General features: G+C 43.4%; 1 protein-coding gene across 4 annotated transcripts in view; it reads left to right on the top strand.

Moving 5' to 3' along the window:
• LOC126162742 (pre-mRNA 3'-end-processing factor FIP1) overlaps nucleotides 1–19171 on the top strand; it is a 96316-nt gene that overhangs the window by 75681 nt on the left and 1464 nt on the right. For 2 of the 4 annotated variants that reach the window (XM_049919418.1, XM_049919414.1), the window contains exon 7: nucleotides 5155–5441. In XM_049919418.1, coding sequence (XP_049775375.1) covers nucleotides 5155–5441 — 287 coding nt within the window. The remainder of the gene's footprint in view (nucleotides 1–5154; nucleotides 5442–19171) is intronic. The other 2 variants (XM_049919417.1, XM_049919416.1) reach the window with 2 other exon arrangements.

The following is a 19171-nucleotide window of genomic DNA, read 5'->3' on the forward strand; positions in this document are numbered from 1 at the left end:
CTTCTTTCTATGTATTCGCAATACATTACTTTTTGTCTATGTTTAGAGTCAGTTGCCACTCCCTGCACCAAGTGCCTATCCGCTGCAGATCTTCCTGCATTTCGCTGTAATTTTCTAATGCTGCAACTTCTCTGTATACTACAGCATCATCCGCGAAAAGCCGCATGGAACTCTCGACACTATCTATTACATCATTTATATATATTGTGAAAAGCAATGGTCCCATAACACTCGGCTGTGGCACACCGGAGGTTACTTTAACGTCTGTAGACGGCTCTCCATTGAGAATAACATGCTGTGTTCTGTTTGCTAAAAACTCTTCAATCCAGCCACACAGCTGGTCTGATATTCCATAGGCTCTTACTTTGTTTATCAGGCGACAGTGCGGAACTGTGTCAAATGCCTTCCGAAAGTCAAGGAAAATGGCATCTACCTGCGAGCCTGTATCTAATATTTTCTGGGTCTCATGAACAAATAAAGCGAGTTGGGTCTCACACGATTGCTGTTTCTGGAATCCATGTTGATTCCTACAGACTAGATTCTGGGTTTCCAGAAATGACGTGATACGCGAGCAAAAAACATGTTGTAAAATTCTACAACAGATCGATGTGAGAGATATAGGTGTATAGTTTTGCGCATCTGCTCGACGACCCTTCTTGAAGACTGGGACTACCTGTGCTCTTTTCCTATCATTTGGAACCTTCCGTTCCTCTAGAGACTTGCGGTACACGGCTGTTAGAAAGGGGGCAAGTTCTTTCGTGTACTCTGTGTATAATTGAATTGGTATCCCGTCAGGTCCAGTGGACTTCCCTCTGTTGAGTGATTTCAGCTGCTTTTCTATTCCTTGGACACTTATGTCGATGTCAGCCATTTTTTCGTTTGTGCGAGGATTTAGAGAAGGAACTGCAGTGCGGTCTTCCTCTGTGAAACAGCTTTGGAAAAAGGTGTTTAGTATTTCAGCTTTACACGTGTCATCCTCTGTTTCAATGCCATCATCATCATCCCAGAGTGTCTGGATGTGCTGTTTCGAGCCACTTATTGATTTAACATAAGACCAGAATTTCCTAGGATTTTCTGTCAAGTCGGTACATAGAATTTTACTTTCGAATTCATTGAACGCTTCACGCGTAGCCCTCCTTACGCTAACTTTGGCATCGTTTAGCTTCTGTTTGTCTGAGAGGTTTTGGCTGCGTTTAAACTTGCCGTGAAGCTCTCTTTGCTTTCGCAGTAGTTTCCTAACTTTGTTGTTGAACCACGGTGGGTTTTTCCCGTCCCTCACAGTTTTACTCGGCATGTACCTGTCTAAAATGCATTTTGTGATTTCCTTGAACTTTTTCCGTAAACACTCAACATTGTCAGTGCTGGAACAGAAATTTTCGTTTTGATCTATTAAGTAATCTGAAATCTGCCTTCTATTACTCTTGCTAAACAGACAAACCTTCCTCCCTTTTTTTATATTCCTATTTACTTCCATCTTCAGGGATGCTGCAACGGCCTTATGATCACTGATTACCTGTTCTGCACTTACAGAGTCGAAAAGTTCGGGTCTGTTTGTTATCAGTAGGTCCAAGATGTTATCTCCATGAGTCGGTTCTTTGTTTAATTGCTCAAGGTAATTTTTGGATATTGCACTCAGTATAATGTCACTCGATGCTCTGTCCCTACCACCTGTCCTAAACATCTGAGTGTCCCAGTCTATATCTGGTAAATTGAAATCTCCGCCTAAGACTATAACATGCTGAGGAAATTTAGGTGAAATGTATTCCAGATTTTCTCTCAGTTGTTCTGCCACTAATGCTGCTGAGTCGGGAGGTTGGCAAAAGGAGCCAATTATTAGCTTAGCTCGGTTGTTCAGTGTAAACTCCGCCCATAATAATTCACAGGAACTATCCACTTCTACTTCACTACAGGATAAACTACTACTAACAGCGACAAACACGCCACCACCGGTTGCATGCAATCCATCCTTTCTAAACACCGTCTGTGCCTTTGTAAAAATATCATCAGAATTTATTTCTGGCTTCAGCCAGCTTTCCGTACCTATAACAATTTCAGCATTGGCGCTTTCTATCAGCGCTTGAAGTTCCGGTACTTTACCAACACAGCTTCGACAGTTTACAATTAAAATACAGATTGCTGCTTGGTCCACGCATGTCCTGACTTTGCCCCGCACCCTTTGAGGCTGTTGCCCTTTCTGTACTTGCCCGAGGCCATCTAACCTAAAAAACCGCCCAAGTCCACGCCACACAAGCCCTGCTACCCGTGTAGCCGCCTGCTGTGTTTAGTGGACTCCTGACCTATCCAGCGGAACCCGAAACCCCTATCCAGCGGAACCCGAAACCCCACCACCCTATGGCCCAAGTCGAGGAATCAATTAAGAAATTGTGGTTAATACTTGTGTAGTCTCAACTGAAATTTGGTCTGAGAATGAATAAAGGGGTAAATTTTTTTCTGAATCAAGCATTAGTTAAAATTAGTGCTTTGTTAGTTGAGAATGTTAACGGAGTACATAATATTTCTCAACATGTTCCAGCCTCAGAAACAAATGCTCATGACTCTACAGAGTAATACTGTCACAGTAAGAAGCCAATTAAGCCTTTATGAGTGATTAATCCCCCTAAAAACATTGTAACTGAACACACTTTGCCAGCATCCATATTCCTTCTCTGCTGATTATGTATATATGGACTGATTTATTGCCTTTCCTCCCCAATAACTGAACTCCCTCATATCTTGAGGAGGAGGAGGGGGGAGGAAATGACTGTCCATACCCTAAGTTAACAACACTTGCAAGACTGTGCTTAGATCCACAGAATAAACACTAAGAAAAAATATAAATGTTTTAAATAGTCTTCAAATATTTGCATGTGGCTCTTCATGGTGCAGTATACTCTCAGTTTAATTGATCAATCAACTTAGTAGTCTTCTGTGATGTGAGTCGTTCATATTTGCAGTTGTAACTGATCCTGTTTTTTATGTAAATTGCATGTCCTGTAGTAATGTGGTGAAAGTAGATTTTTCAGATAAAATTTCATATTATGAATATGAAAATAAACACATGGTTTAAATAATAACCTAAAAATGATTAAGTGTGAGCAAAGACAACCACTTGTTGTCTAAAGGTAGCATTGGATAGCATATAAAAATGATGTGGGCACTGTTGTTCAAGTTATAAACATAAACAAGATGTTTCTATCTGGTACCCAACACTGTTTCTTTTGTGATGAGTATTTGCCTTTCCTCATCCCATTTTGCAAATTCCCAGTTGGATTTTTAATTAGCATGAGAACTGTTTTATAAATGAAAGAAAAGGTTGTATGATGCAACAGATATCATGGCACAATTTTTTCCGATTATTGATTGCAAATAATCACAAAACTATGGGTATATGGGCTAGCCTTATTTTGACACAGTAATTTCTTAAGCAATTTATTATTGATTTTCCATGTGCAGTCTGTCTGTGTCAGTGCTGACAACTCACTAAAATTATTTGCAGTTATGGGTGGGTGGTTACATATAAATCTTCCCAAGTGCAATCAACCCATTAAAGCTGATTTTTTTATTAGTCTGTTAATTACTTACATGATAAACTGTTGTATTGTTTATTATCAAAAAAAGAAAACTGTGAGGTACCATTAATTGTAACTAATTTCAAGTGTATTGCTTGTAAAGATAAAAGCACCAGAATCAGGCTGGCTTGGTCCTGAAATGACACCCAAATTAACTGTAAACTGCTCAGATACCAGTAGTGGTGGTGGTGATTTTCGTCATCTTTTAACAATTTACTTCTCATTATATAAGGAGGTACTGTGGAAAGGGAAGGAGACAGAAGGCCAAGTTTGGCAGAGATCTTTCATCGCTATTCTCACATATACAAAGATATTCTACACAATTGTTGAATTTTATGGTATTAAGAAGGCAGCTTAAGGAGACTGAAATTATTTATTTATCAGTCCACAGCTACATTATCCAAACCACCTTATGGTTTCTCTTGGTATCATTTTTTTTCTTTCATATGCCATTCACAACTGGTGTATAGAAAGAACAGCAAGCCACCATCGATGTTCGATTTTAGTCAATTTCCCTTCCGTATATGCTGACAAAGTAACATGTTGCCTAATTCTTGGAATGGAACCTCTGACAATATTTAAAATAAACTTCTTATTGATGCACAACAGCTCTCTTGTAATGTCTGTCACTGGAGTTTGATGAGCACCTCTGTGACGTACCTGCGCTTACAGAACAATTCTGTGACAAAACGCACCTCTCTATCTCCTTTTTCAATTCATACTGGTGAGGATCCCATGCTAATGGGAATACTTAAGGATTGGTTGAACAGTAATTTTGGAGGTTGTCTCCTTTGAAGTTGACTTTCATTTGCTTAAAACTCTCCCAGTGAAGCTGTCAGGAAGCTACCTTCACTGCACATGGTTGTATATAGTCATTTCACTTTAAATTACACGAACTGCACAATATTTAATGCAGGTGCTCGTGGTCTTCAACTACAACTGAAGATGACAAACTCAAGGATTAAAAGCAGCTGCTTCAGAATGCTGCGTAGTTTCCACAATATTGTCTGCTGTTACATTTGAGAACCATTCAAGCAAAACAGTTACTGTTTGAACCCAAGCCAGTTGCAAATGACTTATGAATAATTTTAAGCAACTGCAGCTAATTTCTTAATGTTGTGAGGTTCTTAATGTTGAAATCCATACTGGTGGCGTGGGTGGGGGACTAACAAACGACCCCAGATGCAGATCATGCGTCAGAAGTGTGCAGCTGCAGTAATGAATATCACAAATGAGTCAGGGAGCGATGTTAGTGTCAGAACTCATATTGGAGAGGCTGTCATAAAGGTCTGATAAGGCGCAACATCATGCGCGCGCGCATTTTTGTGTGTGTGTGTGTGTGTGTGTGTGTGTGTTTTCCTTTTATATTTTATTTAATCTTGCTGGTTATTATTATTCTCTTTTCTATTGATTTTACTTTAGAAACTGGATGTTTCGTTGTACCTCACAGTTCCATCTTTCTAGAAAATAATTTCATTCATGTTCTTTGGCTGCCAAATACATTCATGGAGATTCAGCAACAGCATGGAAAAATTTCAAAACAGAAATAACGATTTACCTGTAGCAAGGCTACTTTGCTTGACAGACATGGCAGCCAACACCTGTACCTGTTGCCTCTGATGTGAAGGTGCTCACTCCATCGCCGATGGTCAGCCACTTACCTCCAGTCATCTCCGCATCATCTGGTGGACTGCCTCCGGAAACAGCCAGCCAGGATTCCCGCAGTTCTTTGAGAGACCATGGTGACGACAACGCATCTGTGGCAGGTGGCAGAGCTGAATCTATTACAAAAGATTCTTCTGAGAAGGAGCCCAGAGAGAGGACCAGAGACAAAGACAGGGACAAATCTGAAAGGCATCGAGACAGGTATAGGTACATGATCCAGGATTTTACTAACATTATTTTGCAATTTGTTCTGCTTTGTTAAAAGTGAACTTCAGTAAAAAGTTTAGAGTAAGAGTAAGTGACACTGTTTCACTAAGGCAGTAAAACAAACACACACACACACACACACACACACACACACACACACACACACACACACACTCCCTTTAATGTTTAGTGAGTGGTTTCACACACATCTATATTGTAAACTTGATAGAAAAGTACTGTATGTATATTGTTGCTGTAGTTGATTGTGATTCTCTATTTTAATTAGGTGTCACGTAATCAAGATATCGGTACCATATTGCCATTTTTGAGATTCATTTTAACCAACATCTCCATATTCTTTTAATTTAAACAGAAGATGTCATTGTTATTGCCAGACTCCTCACATCAGGCCATTCAAAATTTAGAGTCAATGTCTTTCAAGTAGTTTTAGCATTTGAAAATTCACAAAGTATAAAATCAAACTGAATTGGCAACATTTACTTGAAAACTGAATATGATGTGTTTTTAAAATTAATTACGTTGTTGGACTTTGCCTCAGTGAGCACTTGTACTAGTGCAGAACTGGCTCACAAGATGATGAAACTGATGCAGTTTCTGTTATGTCTTTAATTTTCTCATGTTTGTACAAGGGTTGTACCAAAAGTAAGGTTCCCATATATTTTACAAATAGAAAACATTGTTTATTGTTATTAATTTATACATCGTTTAAAAGCTTACACTTTTGTCTATTTTTGAACATTGTCTCCATTTTTTTCTAAACACTTTTGAAGACAGTGCTCCGGCATTTGTATTCCTAAGTCAAAGAAGTCTCCCACCAACCTGCTGAGGAAGCGTGTGACCTCTGCTCGGACTTCGTCACCACTATTGACGCGTTTGCCACCTAAGTGTTCCTTTAGCTTAGGGAAGAGGTGATAATCGCTGCGGGCTAAGTCTGGAATATATGGGGGATAGGGCATAACAGTCCTTCCAAATTTCTTCAAAAGCTCCTGTGTTTGCCGAGCGACGTGGGGTTGAGCATTGTCGTGAAGAAGCACTACTCCCTTCTTCAGTCGTCCTCTCTGGCAATTCTGGATTGCTCGGCAGAGTTTGGTCAATGTTTCACAATATCTGTGTGAGTTTCTTGTCGTCCCAGGTTGCATGAAATTGATGAGAACCCCCTTCCAATTCCAAAATGCAGTTGCCATAACCTTTCCTGCCGATTGTGTTTGTTTGAATGTTTTTGGTGGTGGGGAACTGGAGTGACTCCAATGGCGAGATTGTTGTTTGGTTTCGGGAGTGTAATGAAACATCTACGTTTCATCTCCTTTGATGATAGAGTCCAACAACTTCTCCTTGTTGCCTCCCCCATCACATTATTGAAGAAACTTGCGAGCACAGTCAAGGCGTTACTCCTTGTGTCCATTAGTCAGCATCTGGGGGACCCAGCAAGCACACACCTTGCAATAATCAAACGTTTCTGTTAAAGTTCTTTCAGTTGTGCCATGGGAAGCTTCAGGAATGGGTTCAACAAGTTCACAGACAGTGACCCTCCGATCTTTGAGCAGCTCACTGTTGATGTTCTGGACAATTGCATCCGAAACTGGCGGTTTTCCACTCCGTTCTTCATTGTGAACCCTCAGCAAACATGGACGTGCTGAACGGACATGCACTCTTCACCATAAACTTCAGTCAATTGCCGATGAATCTCCACGGGTGGTAACTTCCTTGCGTGGAGAAACTGGATTACTACTCGAACCGTGCACTTGGCGGGATCGGTGATAAACACTTCCATCTCTGACAGCTGCCAAGCCAACACTGAGCAATGTAGTGAATTGCAGACAGGAGGGCTCAAGAGTGGGGGAACCACTGCGCACGGCACTGTTGTCGGATTTAGCCTAGAACCTTCCCTCGAGGCTGTAGCTCATTGGAAACCCTACAACCCTCATATTATTGACAAAGCCGCAGTGCAGAAAACCCCTTTGACTCTGTTGTAAGGATGGACATCCATAGTGCCTGTTTATCATAAGGTATTCAGTCCTGTGTAGAGAGACAATTTTCTGTTGTTATGAACAGGAGAGAGTCAGAGCTTGACAAGAGCTAATAGTCAGCCTCGTGGGCAATGTACTGGGAAATGTAAATTTTATCAAAATGTTTGCCATAAAACTTTTTACAAATTTCTGACAAGTTTGTGCTTTTTGTTCATACATTGGTCAATATTAATGGATAACAACAGGGAAATTGCTGTAGAATATTATACAGGTAGATACTGAATAGACAAAATTACATCCCCACTCCTCTTAGGTAACCAAGGGGTTTGAATTTTCAAAATAAGGTGATAACAAAGTTTCTGTGCCATGAGTACAAGTTTGACATATCACAGAACAGCACCATATGCTATGGATATACCAACACATGGGACCAGTGTTTAGTACATAGAAGATGTAGCTTCTGATCAAATAATATATACATGCAGAGCAGAAGACTTCCCAGGTAACATCTCTGATTATACAGACTCCATCTTGGGAAATGCAGGACAATATGCAATTGAATCCTGAAACATGAATTATGGCAGCAGAATTAATAGCAGTTTTACTTGCACTTACGTATGCTTACCAAGCATTAATCTGAATACCTTAATGGCTGTATTATGCCAGCCATTAATGTGCCTTTAGATGACTGTGGCCTCTCCTTTTTCTGAATTGTTACATTTACTCATTAAACTACTTAAATATTTGTGTCGGTGATGCCATTATAGACGTGCAAGTTGCTTGAGAAACTGATGGATGATGTACTCCTGGACTGTACCACTAAAGGCTGTGAAACCCTGAAATTTGTTTGTGAGTAAGTACACATTCTAATTCACCTTACCGCCAAGGGGGCTCGTGCTTCTTTCGTGAGTTCGTGCATAGTGCACATGGGTCCCCGAGCTATTGGAGCCCATTCTTCCTTCTCTGATTGCATATCCGTCACTGTGCCCCTCCCTCCCTATCCTCGTGCCTTCCCTGCTAACCCCTACTGCCCCTCTCTGTGTTCTGATTTATGTCAACCTGGCTATCCACCTAGTTCCCTGTACTGCTTTCAGTTTTGTTCCTCCTGCCTGTTCTCTTTCATCTTTTTTATCGTTTAGGTCCCTGTGTGAAGTTTGACCTCCACTTCTAAATTTTCTGTTTGTAGTGTGAGCCATTTGGGGAAGAACACCCTCCCTAGCATCTATGTCGTGCATTCCTCTCCCCCCTTCCTTCCCCTTCATCCCGCTAGATCACCAGCATGTGTAGCCAGTCCGTGTAGTGGAGCTGTTATGTACCCATCTGGCTGAGCCTGCTGACAACACAGGAATTACACTACTGATACCTGAGCTGGTTTCCTCCCCCCATATTGCCAAGGAGTGGTTGCTTGTCTTCCTGGAGCATTGGAACTCCCAGCAATGATGGCCCTTGCTGTGCTGGGTGGTGCCCACAGGGAGAGCCCCTATCGGAGTGGGTGGTATTAGGGCAGATGCTTGGCACTTGAATCGTATCAAGCTGCAAAAATCTGGCCATTCTTAAACAACGGTCTCTTCAAATGGTGAAGGATCTTTCAATGCTGCTTCGTAAGCCCCAGTAGCCTTCCCTTCCTTGATTACACCCTGGGAGGAGCGCCAGGCACGCCAGCTGGGGATGGAACACTTTCCTCGCTACCTCATCTGTACTAGGACAGGCGGGGACACATTCACTGCCACAAAGCCATTGTCTTTTGTGGAGAATATAGAGGACAAGTTTGGTGAAGTGGAGTCTCTTACAAGGGAACCTCCCCAACGCACCCCCCTCAGATTTAGTTATAAGTTGGCACAGTGGATAGGCCTCAAAAAACTGAACACAGATCAATCGAGAAAACAGGAAGAAGTTGTGTGGAACTATGAAAAAAATGAGCAAAATATACAAACTGAGTAGTCCATGTGCAAGATAAGCAACATCAAGGATAGTATGAGTTCAGGCGCGATGTGGTCCCGTGGTTAGCGTGAGCAACTGCGGACCGAGAGATCCTTGGTTCAAGCCTTCCCACAAGTTAAATATTTAATTTTTTATTTTCAGACAATTATTATCTGTCCGTCCGTCCGTCCAATGCGAGGTAACTGCACCGTAGTATGGGGACGCTACACCTAAACTAACATCGAAACAAAACATATGTTTTGATAGAGCACAGGGAAAATTGTGCGACTGTGAAACTGTTGCATTTATTTGTTGCAGTTTATGTGACAAACTCTTATGTTTTCATCACTTTTTTGGGAGTGATTATCACATCCACAAGAAAACCTAAATCGGGCTAGGTATAAGACTCTTTTTACCCATTCGCCAAATGTACAAGTTAGGTGGGTCGACAAAATATTCCTGTCATGTGACGCACATGCTGTCACCAGTGTCGTATAGAATATATCAGACGTGTTTTCCTGTGGAGGAATCGGTTGACCTATGACCTTGCGATCAAATGTTTTCGGTTCCCATTGGAGAGGCACGTCCTTTCGTCTACTAATCGCACGGTTTTGCTGTGTGGTTGCAAAACAGACACTAAACTTACTACAGTGAACAGAGACATCAATGAACGAACGGACAGATCATAACTTTGCGAAAATAAAGAAAGAAAATATTTCACTCGAGGGTAGACTTGAACCAAGGATCTCTCATTCCGCAGCTGCTCACGCTAACCACGGGACCACGGCGCCCCTGACCTCTCATTATCCTTGATGTTGCATATCTTGCACATGGACTACTCAGTTTGTATATTTTGCTCATTTTTTTCATAGTTCCACACAACTTCTTCCTGTTTTCTTGATTGATCTGTGTTCAGTTTTTCAAGGCCTATCCACTGTGCCAATTTATAACTAAATCTGAGGGGTGTGTGATGGGGAGGTTCCCTTGTTAGTAAGATGTGGTTGGGGCCCCTGTTGACCAAATCTTCTTATGCCATCCAATCTGTAGCTCTTCGTGCGTGTGATCATCTTGTTAATGTCCCAGTGTCTATTACCCCTCAGCAGTCTCTGAATATGGTCAAGGGGGTGATTTTTCATAGGGACCTCATCCTGCAAACTGATGAGAATAACTGGGCTAATCTGGAGCGACACCACATTCATTTTGTTCGACATGTACCTCTTTGCAAATGAGGTATGTCTCCCTTCTGATAACCACCCACAGGTGGGATTCCTGGTTGGAATGCATTTCACTTCCCTTTGTCAAGATCTCTATTTGCACACTGGAATGTGCCCCATTTATCCCCCCCCCCTCCTCCCCTTCCCCCTTGGATGCTGCCTAGACCACGGATTAGGACTAACCTATTCCAGGGTCCTAAGGTCTCTGTTGCCCCTATGGTCTCCTGGTGTCTTGTACGTTCCATTCTTGCAGAGTTCCAAAGTGTACCGTCTTCTACACTGATGGTTCTTAGACAATAGATAAGGTGGGATTCGCTTTCATGTTTTCTACTGGCTTAGAACACCATTTATTGCTGGGAACATGTAGTGTGTTCACAGCAGAGCTGCTAGCCATTAGCAGAGCGCTCCATTTTCTTACTCAGACCTCCCTCCACAGTGTTATAATATGTACCAACTCAACAAGCAGCTTGCAGGCTATCAACCGATGCTGCTCTTGTCACCCTCTGGTCTCTGTTGTGCATACCTCCTCTCTCCCCTTGGCCATGCCACCTGCTCAGTTGTCTTTCTTTGGGTCCCAAGTCATGTGGGCATCCCAGGGAATGAACTGACTGACTGTTGGGCTAGAAGCAGTACTTAGCCCCCCTTTACCTTTCATGATTCCAGCTGTGGATATGTGGATCTACATCAAATACTCTTAGCCCAAAAGTGGAATGACATGGTGTGCTACTGCTCTCAGTAATAAACTCCACACAAGCAAGGAGACCACTGTGGTTTGGCACTCTTGCTTCCGCTCCTCTCAGAAGTAGTCCTCTGTCTTATGCTGTCTATGCATTGGTCATACCAGGCTCACCCATTGTTTCCTCTTATGTAACGAACCACCCCCACAATGTGGTTGCGGAGTCAGACTGACGGCATCCCATATATTGCTGGAATGTCTCCTTTTTTTGACCCTTTGTACTAGGTATAGTCTTCCAGATTCCTTAATTTTAATATTAGCAGATGTTTCATGGATGGTTGAAGTGGTCCTCTGTTTCCTCCGTGAAAGTTGTTTTTATTTTCATATATAAGGTTTTTATTTTCACATATAAGGTTTTGCTTTACTCCTGAAGCAGGGGCAGTGTGGTTGTGGTAGGGGTCACTCTTCATGTTTTCTCAGACTGGAACCCATGACAACTCCCCCTGGAAATATCTCTCTTTTATCCCTCTAATTTTCCAGTTTTTAGATTTGATCTACCATTTTACCTCATTTTATAGTTTGACTCCTCTGACTGGATGCGTTAACTTTTAGCGGATCCTCTCTCTTCCATGAGTAACTTGGAATTGCAGGACTGATGACCTTGCTGTTTGGTCCCATAACCCTCCCGCCTCCTCCCCCTGGTCCCATAACCCCTGCCTCCTTCCCCTCAATGAATCAATCAATCTAATTCACTTTGGGGCAAGCTCATGCTCTGTGGCCACGTGTGATGTATATGAAAGACTCTGAAAACTTAAGAATAAATTTAATAAGGATGCTAACTATATTAGAAGGGTAGATTGCAGCTCACAGTAAAAATGACACATGGAGTTGCAGACAGGCACAATGAAAAGACTGTTACGTAATGTTTTTGTCCAAAGCCGTCATCAGTAAAGAAAACAAAAACCAACACGCAATCATACAAGCAAGCACGTCACACACATGACTATAATCACCAGCAGCTTGGGTGCCACCTTTAACCCTACTCCCAAATTTAACCCTGTCAGACTTTTCAAAGACGTACTCTCCTTCTCCTGATCCCTGCAATCGAAACACTTACTTGCACCAATGCTTCCATCAAATGCCAACCTAATCCCAACAAAGAACCCTGCCTCTCCCAGTCCATACCACCAACCAACTGCGATCCTCCCTTCCCACCACCTAATGACCCATTGCTTATCTCCCAGGAATCCTTACTTCCAATGTGGCCTCACCATCCTTTTCCAGGTCCCTTCCTAAGAACAATCTTTCAGTAGAAGAAAGGGCAGCCATACACAGCCTCAAATAAATCTTCGTCCACTCAACCTACCTGCAGACAAAGGTTCTACCACTATCATTATGAACTGCAGTGGCTACCTGACTGAAGACTTGTGCCAGTTATGTGATTTCTCCACCTATATACTTTGCCTGAGTGATCCCATCCATGAATTCATACATAACATCCAATCTTTGTTTAAAGCCTTAGTCCCTTCCTTAACCTCTCCCCTGAATCTCCTTATCTCTTCACCCTTATAACACCCCACTCACCCACCTTCTATGTGCCCCCTAAAATTGACAAACACAGCAATCTTGAATGCCCCATTGTAGCTGGTTATTATGCCCCCATGCAAAGGAATTTCGGTCCTCATTGACCAACACCTCCAACCAGTTGCCCGAAATCTAACCTCCCACATCAAAGATACTAACCACTTTCTTCAACATCCCCACCCCTTTATCTCGTCACCATTGTTGCTGCTTCCCTATTCACCAGCATCCCTCATGCTCATGATCATGCCACTATTGAACACTACCTTTCCCAACATCCTTCAGACTCTAAACTCTCTACCTCATTCTCCTATACACACAAATCCACAGCACAGTCATGGGCACACACATGGCACCCTCCTATGCCATTTTGTTTATGGGCCATCTAGAGGAAACCTTCCTAGCATCCCAAAACCCCAAACCAGTGATCTGGTTTCTGTTCATTGATGACATCTTCGTGATTTGGATTCAGGCCCTAAACATTCTATCCTCATTCCTTCATAACCTCAACACCTCTTCACCCACTTGCTTCACCTGGTCTTCCTCAATCTGCCATACACCTTCCAGGATGTTGACTTCCTCCTCTCCGATGGCTCCATCCACACCTCTGTCCACATTAAACCTACCAACCACCAATAGTACCCGCATTTTGACAGCTGCCATTCCTCCAACACCAATAAATCCTTCCCATACAGCCTGGCCACCTGGGGAAGGCGTATCTGCAGTGATGAGAACTCCCTTGTTCAGTATGCTGAAAGCCTCACCAAGGCTTGGACAGATAAGCACTATTCCACAAACCTAGTCTGCATAAAGATCTTCTGTGTCATTTCCTCACACACACCCAATCCTCCCACCACCTCCAGGAACCAGCTACAAAGGAGTGCCCCCTTCATCACCCAATATCGTCCTGGAATGGAACAACCCTACTACATCCTTCATCAGGGTGTTGATTACCTATCATCATGCTCTGAAATCAGGGATTTCCTCTCTAATATCCTTCCCACACCACTGAAAGTGGTGTTCCATAACCAATCCAACCTCCACATCTTAGTCCATCCCTGTGCTGCTCCCAATACTAAACCCTTGCCACAGTGATTGTAACCCTATGGAAGACACGGGTGCTAGAGCTGCCCAGTCCACCCACAAAGTACTTCCTATTCCAGTCCTGTAACAGGTTTATCTTAGCCCATCACAGGCCAGGCTACCTGTGAAAGCAGCTGTATCAGATATCAGCTCTGCTGCAGTCATTGCACAGCTTTTTATAGTGGTATGACTACCAAAAGGGGTAATGCAGGAGTAGGTTTAATAATGAATAGGAAAATAGGAATGCGGGTAAGCTACTACAAACAGCATAGTGAACGCATTATTGTGGCCAAGATAGATACGAAGCCCACACCTACTACAGTAGTACAAGTTTATATGCCAACTAGCTCTGCAGATGACGAAGAAATTGAAGAAATGTATGATGAAATAAAAGAAATTATTCAAATAGTGAAGCGAGATGAAAATTTAATAGTCATGGGTGACTGGAATTCGAGTGTAGGAAAAGGGAGAGAAGGAAACGTAGTAGGTGAATATGGATTGGGGCTAAGAAATGAAAGAGGAAGCCACCTGGTAGAGTTTTGCACAGAGCACAACTTAATCATAGCTAACACTTGGTTTAAGAATCATGATAGAAGGTTGTATACATGGAAGAACCCTGGAGATACTAAAAGGTATCAGATACACTCCTGGAAATTGAAATAAGAACACCGTGAAATCATTGTCCCAGGAAGGGGAAACTTTATTGACACATTCCTGGGGTCAGATACATCACATGATCACACTGACAGAACCACAGGCACATAGACACAGGCAACAGAGCATGCACAATGTCGGCACTAGTACAGTGTATATCCACCTTTCGCAGCAATGCAGGCTGCTATTCTCCCATGGAGACGATCGTAGAGATGCTGGATGTAGTCCTGTGGAACGGCTTGCCATGCCATTTCCACCTGGCGCCTCAGTTGGACCAGCGTTCGTGCTGGACGTGCAGACCGCGTGAGACGACGCTTCATCCAGTCCCAAACATGCTCAATGGGGGACAGATCCGGAGATCTTGCTGGCCAGGGTAGTTGACTTACACCTTCTAGAGCACGTTGGGTGGCACGGGATACATGCGGACGTGCATTGTCCTGTTGGAACAGCAAGTTCCCTTGCCGGTCTAGGAATGGTAGAACGATGGGTTCGGTGACGGTTTGGATGTACCGTGCACTATTCAGTGTCCCCTCGACGATCACCAGTGGTGTACGGCCAGTGTAGGAGATCGCTCCCCACACCATGATGCCGGGTGTTGGCCCTGTGTGCCTCGGTCGTATGTAGTCCTGATTGTGGCGCTCACCTGCACGGCGCCAAACACGCATACGACCATCATTGGCACCAAGGCAGAAGCGACTCTCATCGCTGAAGACGACACGTCTCCATTCGTCCCTCCATTCACGCCTGTCCCGACACCACTGGAGGCAGGCAGCACGATGTTGGGGCGTGAGCGGAAGATGGCCTAACGGTGTGCGGGACCGTAGCCCAGCTTCATGGAGACGGTTGCGAATGGTCCTCGCCGATACCCCAGGAGCAACAGTGTCCCTAATTTGCTGGGAAGTGGCGGTGCGGTCCCCTACGGCACTGCGTAGGATCCTACGGTCTTGGCGTGCATCCGTGCGTCGCTGTGGTCCGGTCCCAGGTCGACGGGCACGTGCACCTTCCGCCGACCATTGGCGACAACATCGATGTACTGTGGAGACCTCATGCCCCACGTGTTGAGCAATTCGGCGGTATGTCCACCCGGCCTCCCGCATGCCCACTATACGCCCTCGCCCAAAGTCCGTCAACTGCACATACGGTTCACGTCCACGCTGTCGCGGCATGCTACCAGTGTTAAAGACTGCGATGGAGCTCCGTATGCCACGGCAAACTGGCCGACACTGACGGCGGCGGTGCACAAATGCTGCGCAGCTAGCGCCATTCGACGGCCAACACCGCGGTTCCTGGTGTGTCCGCTGTGCCGTGCGTGTGATCATTGCTTGTACAGCCCTCTCGCAGTGTCCGGAGCAAGTATGGTGGGTCTGACACACCGGTGTCAATGTGTTCTTTTTTCCATTTCCAGGAGTGTAGATTATATAATTTAAGACAGAGATTTAAGAACCAGGTTTTAAATTGTAAGACATTTCCAGGGGCAGATGTGGACTCTGACCACAATCTATTGGTTATGACCTGTAAATTAAAACTGAAGAAACTGCAAAAAGGTGGGAATTTAAGGAGATGGGACCTGGATAAACTGAAAGAACCAGAGGTTGTACAGAGTTTCAGGGAGAGCATAAGGGAACAATTGACAGGAATGGGGGAAAGAAATACAGTAGAAGAAGAATGGGTAGCTTTGAGGGATGAAGTAGTGAAGGCAGGAGAGGATCAAGTAGGTAAAAAGATTAGGGCTAGTAGAAATCCTTGGGTAACAGAAGAAATATTGAATTTAATTGATGAAAGGAGAAAATATAAAAATGCAGTAAATGAAGCAGGCAAAAAGGAATACAAACGTCTCGAAAATGAGATCGACAGGAAGTGCAAAATGGCTAAGCAGGGATGGGGACAAATGTAAGGATGTAGAGGTTTATCTCACTAGGGGTAAGATAGATACTGCCTACAGGAAAATTAAAGATACCTTTGGAGATAAGAGAACCACTTGTATGAACATCAAGAGCTCAGATGGAAACCCAGTTCTAAGCAAAGAAGGGAAAGCAGAAAGGTGGAAGGAGTATATAGAGGGTCTATACAAAGGCGATGTACTTGAGGACAATATTATGGAAATGGAAGAGGATGTAGATGAAGATGAAATGGGAGTCGAAACAAGGCCCCTGGAGTAGACAACATTCCATTGGAACTACTGACCGCCTTGGGAGAGCCAGTCCTGACAAAACTCTACCATCTGGTGAGCAAGATGTATGAAACAGGCGAAATACCCTCAGACTTCAAGAAGAATATAATAATTCCAATCCCAAAGAAAGCAGGTGTTGACAGATGTGAAAATTACCGAACAATCAGTTAAATAAGCCACAGCTGCAAAATACTAACACAAATTCTTTACAGACGAATGGCAAAACTAGTAGAAGCCGACCTCGGGGGAGATCAGTTTGGATTCCGTAGAAATACTGGAACACGTGAGGCAATACTGACCTTACGACTTATCTTAGAAGAAAGATTAATGAAAGGCAAACCTACATTTCTAGCATTTGTAGACTTAGAGAAAGCTTTTGACAATGTTGACTGGAATACTCTCTTTCAAATTCTAAAGGTGACAGGGGTAAAATACAGGGAGCGAAAGGCTATTTACAATTTGTACAGAAAGCAGATGGCAGTTATAAGACTCGAGGGACATGAAAGGGAAGCAGTGGTTGGGAAGGGAGTAAGACAGGGTTATAGCCTCTCCCCAATGTTATTCAATCTGTATATAGAGCAAGCAGTAAAGGAAACAAAAGAAAAATTCGGAGTAGGTATTAAAATCCATGGAGAAGAAATAAAAACTTTGAGGTTCGCCAATGATATTGTAATTCTGTCAGAGACAGCAAAGGACTTGGAAGAGCAGTTGAACGGAATGGATGGTGTCTTGAAGGGAGGATATAAGATGAACATCAACAAAAGCAAAACGAGGATAATGGAATGTAGTCGAATTAAGTCGGGTGATGCTGAGGGTATTAGATTAGGAAATGAGACACTTAAAGTAGTAAAGGAGTTTTGCTATTTGGGGAGCAAAATAACTGATGATGGTCGAAGTAGAGAGGATATAAAATGTAGACTGGCAATGGCAAGGAAAGCGTTTCTGAAGAAAAAAAATTTGTTAACATCGAGTATAGATTTAAGTGTCGGTAAGTCATTTCTGAAAGTATTTGTATGGAGTGTAGCCATGTATGGAAGTGAAACATGGACGGTAAATAGTTTGGACAAGAAGAGAATAGAAGCTTTCGAAATGTGGTGCTACAGAAGAATGCTGAAGATTAGATGGGTAGATCACATAACTAGTGAGGAAGTATTGAATAGGATTGGGGAGAAGAGAAGTTTGTGGCACAACTTGACCAGAAGAAGGGATCGGTTGGTAGGACATGTTCTGAGGCATCAAGGGATCACCAATTTAGTATTGGAGGGCAGCGTGGAGGGTAAAAATCGTAGGGGGAGACCAAGAGATGAATACACTAAGCAGATTCAGAGGGATGTAGGTTGCAGTAGGTACTGGGAGATGAAGAAGCTTGCACAGGATAGAGTAGCATGGAGAGCTGCATCAAACCAGTCTCAGGACTGAAGACCACAACAACAACAACATAATGGACAGCCACCGCCAAACTGTGGCCAAGAGCAATGTAGACCATGGCTCAACATGCAGCTGAATATAACATGCTTGATTTCAGTGGCTGCTTCACAACCCAGGCTGTCTGTATCCTCCCCTTCATCACCAGCTTTTCTGAACTGTGCAGGTGAGAGTTATCCTTACAACAAATTCTCCACTCCCAAAATTATCCTGCTCCTAACCTACAGTAACCTGTTGTTCCCACACCCTTCAGCCAACAGTCACCCCCGCCCTTTCCTATAACGTCCTCCCTGTTCATGTCGACTCTTCCTTATTGTTTTCCACCCTGTGCCATCACACCCAACTGTCCCACCTGTCTTTCTCCTTCCCTGCTCCTCTCCGTTTCTGCTCCCCATTCCTGCCCACCTTCTTGCCTCACAGTCTCCCAATTCTGTGCCTAGCAACCTTGTCACTCCTCCATGTAGTCCCTGCGTGCTCCACTTGACAGCATTCTTCTCTCCTCCCACCCATTTACTGCTGTCTGTCCATCACCCTTCTCCGACCCACTCCAGGTTGCTTGCTACTTATGTTTAATGTGACGGTTGATCTGAGGTGCTGGTGGTGATCATTTGTGCGTGAGATGTGCTTACTTGTATGAATGTGTGTATGTGTTCTTTTCTGAAGAAGGCTTTGGTCAAAAATTAAATGTGTAACAATCTTTTTGTTGTGCCTATGTGCAACTCTTCTGGTCATCTTTACGGTGAGTAGAAATCTATACTTTTTGTAATATTGTTGATATTCCATCCTGGAGTCGTTCTGTTTAGGATACTTTGAGCATTCATTGCTGTAGTCAAAGGCGTAGTGCAGACTGTGAAACTTGGTAATGTAATGTAGACTATGGTGATCCATATATATTCTGTCACAGTACAAAAATTTTTGCAAGATGTAGTAGCAGTGAATTGGGATGTAGGTTACCACCAAACAGTTTCAGGGCATAGTTGGGAAAAATTTATTATTGTTTCGCTGTCATTTGGAATGAA

This window comes from Schistocerca cancellata, chromosome 2 (genome assembly GCF_023864275.1).
Source record: "Schistocerca cancellata isolate TAMUIC-IGC-003103 chromosome 2, iqSchCanc2.1, whole genome shotgun sequence".
In the NCBI taxonomy this organism is placed as follows: Eukaryota; Metazoa; Arthropoda; class Insecta; order Orthoptera; family Acrididae; genus Schistocerca; species Schistocerca cancellata.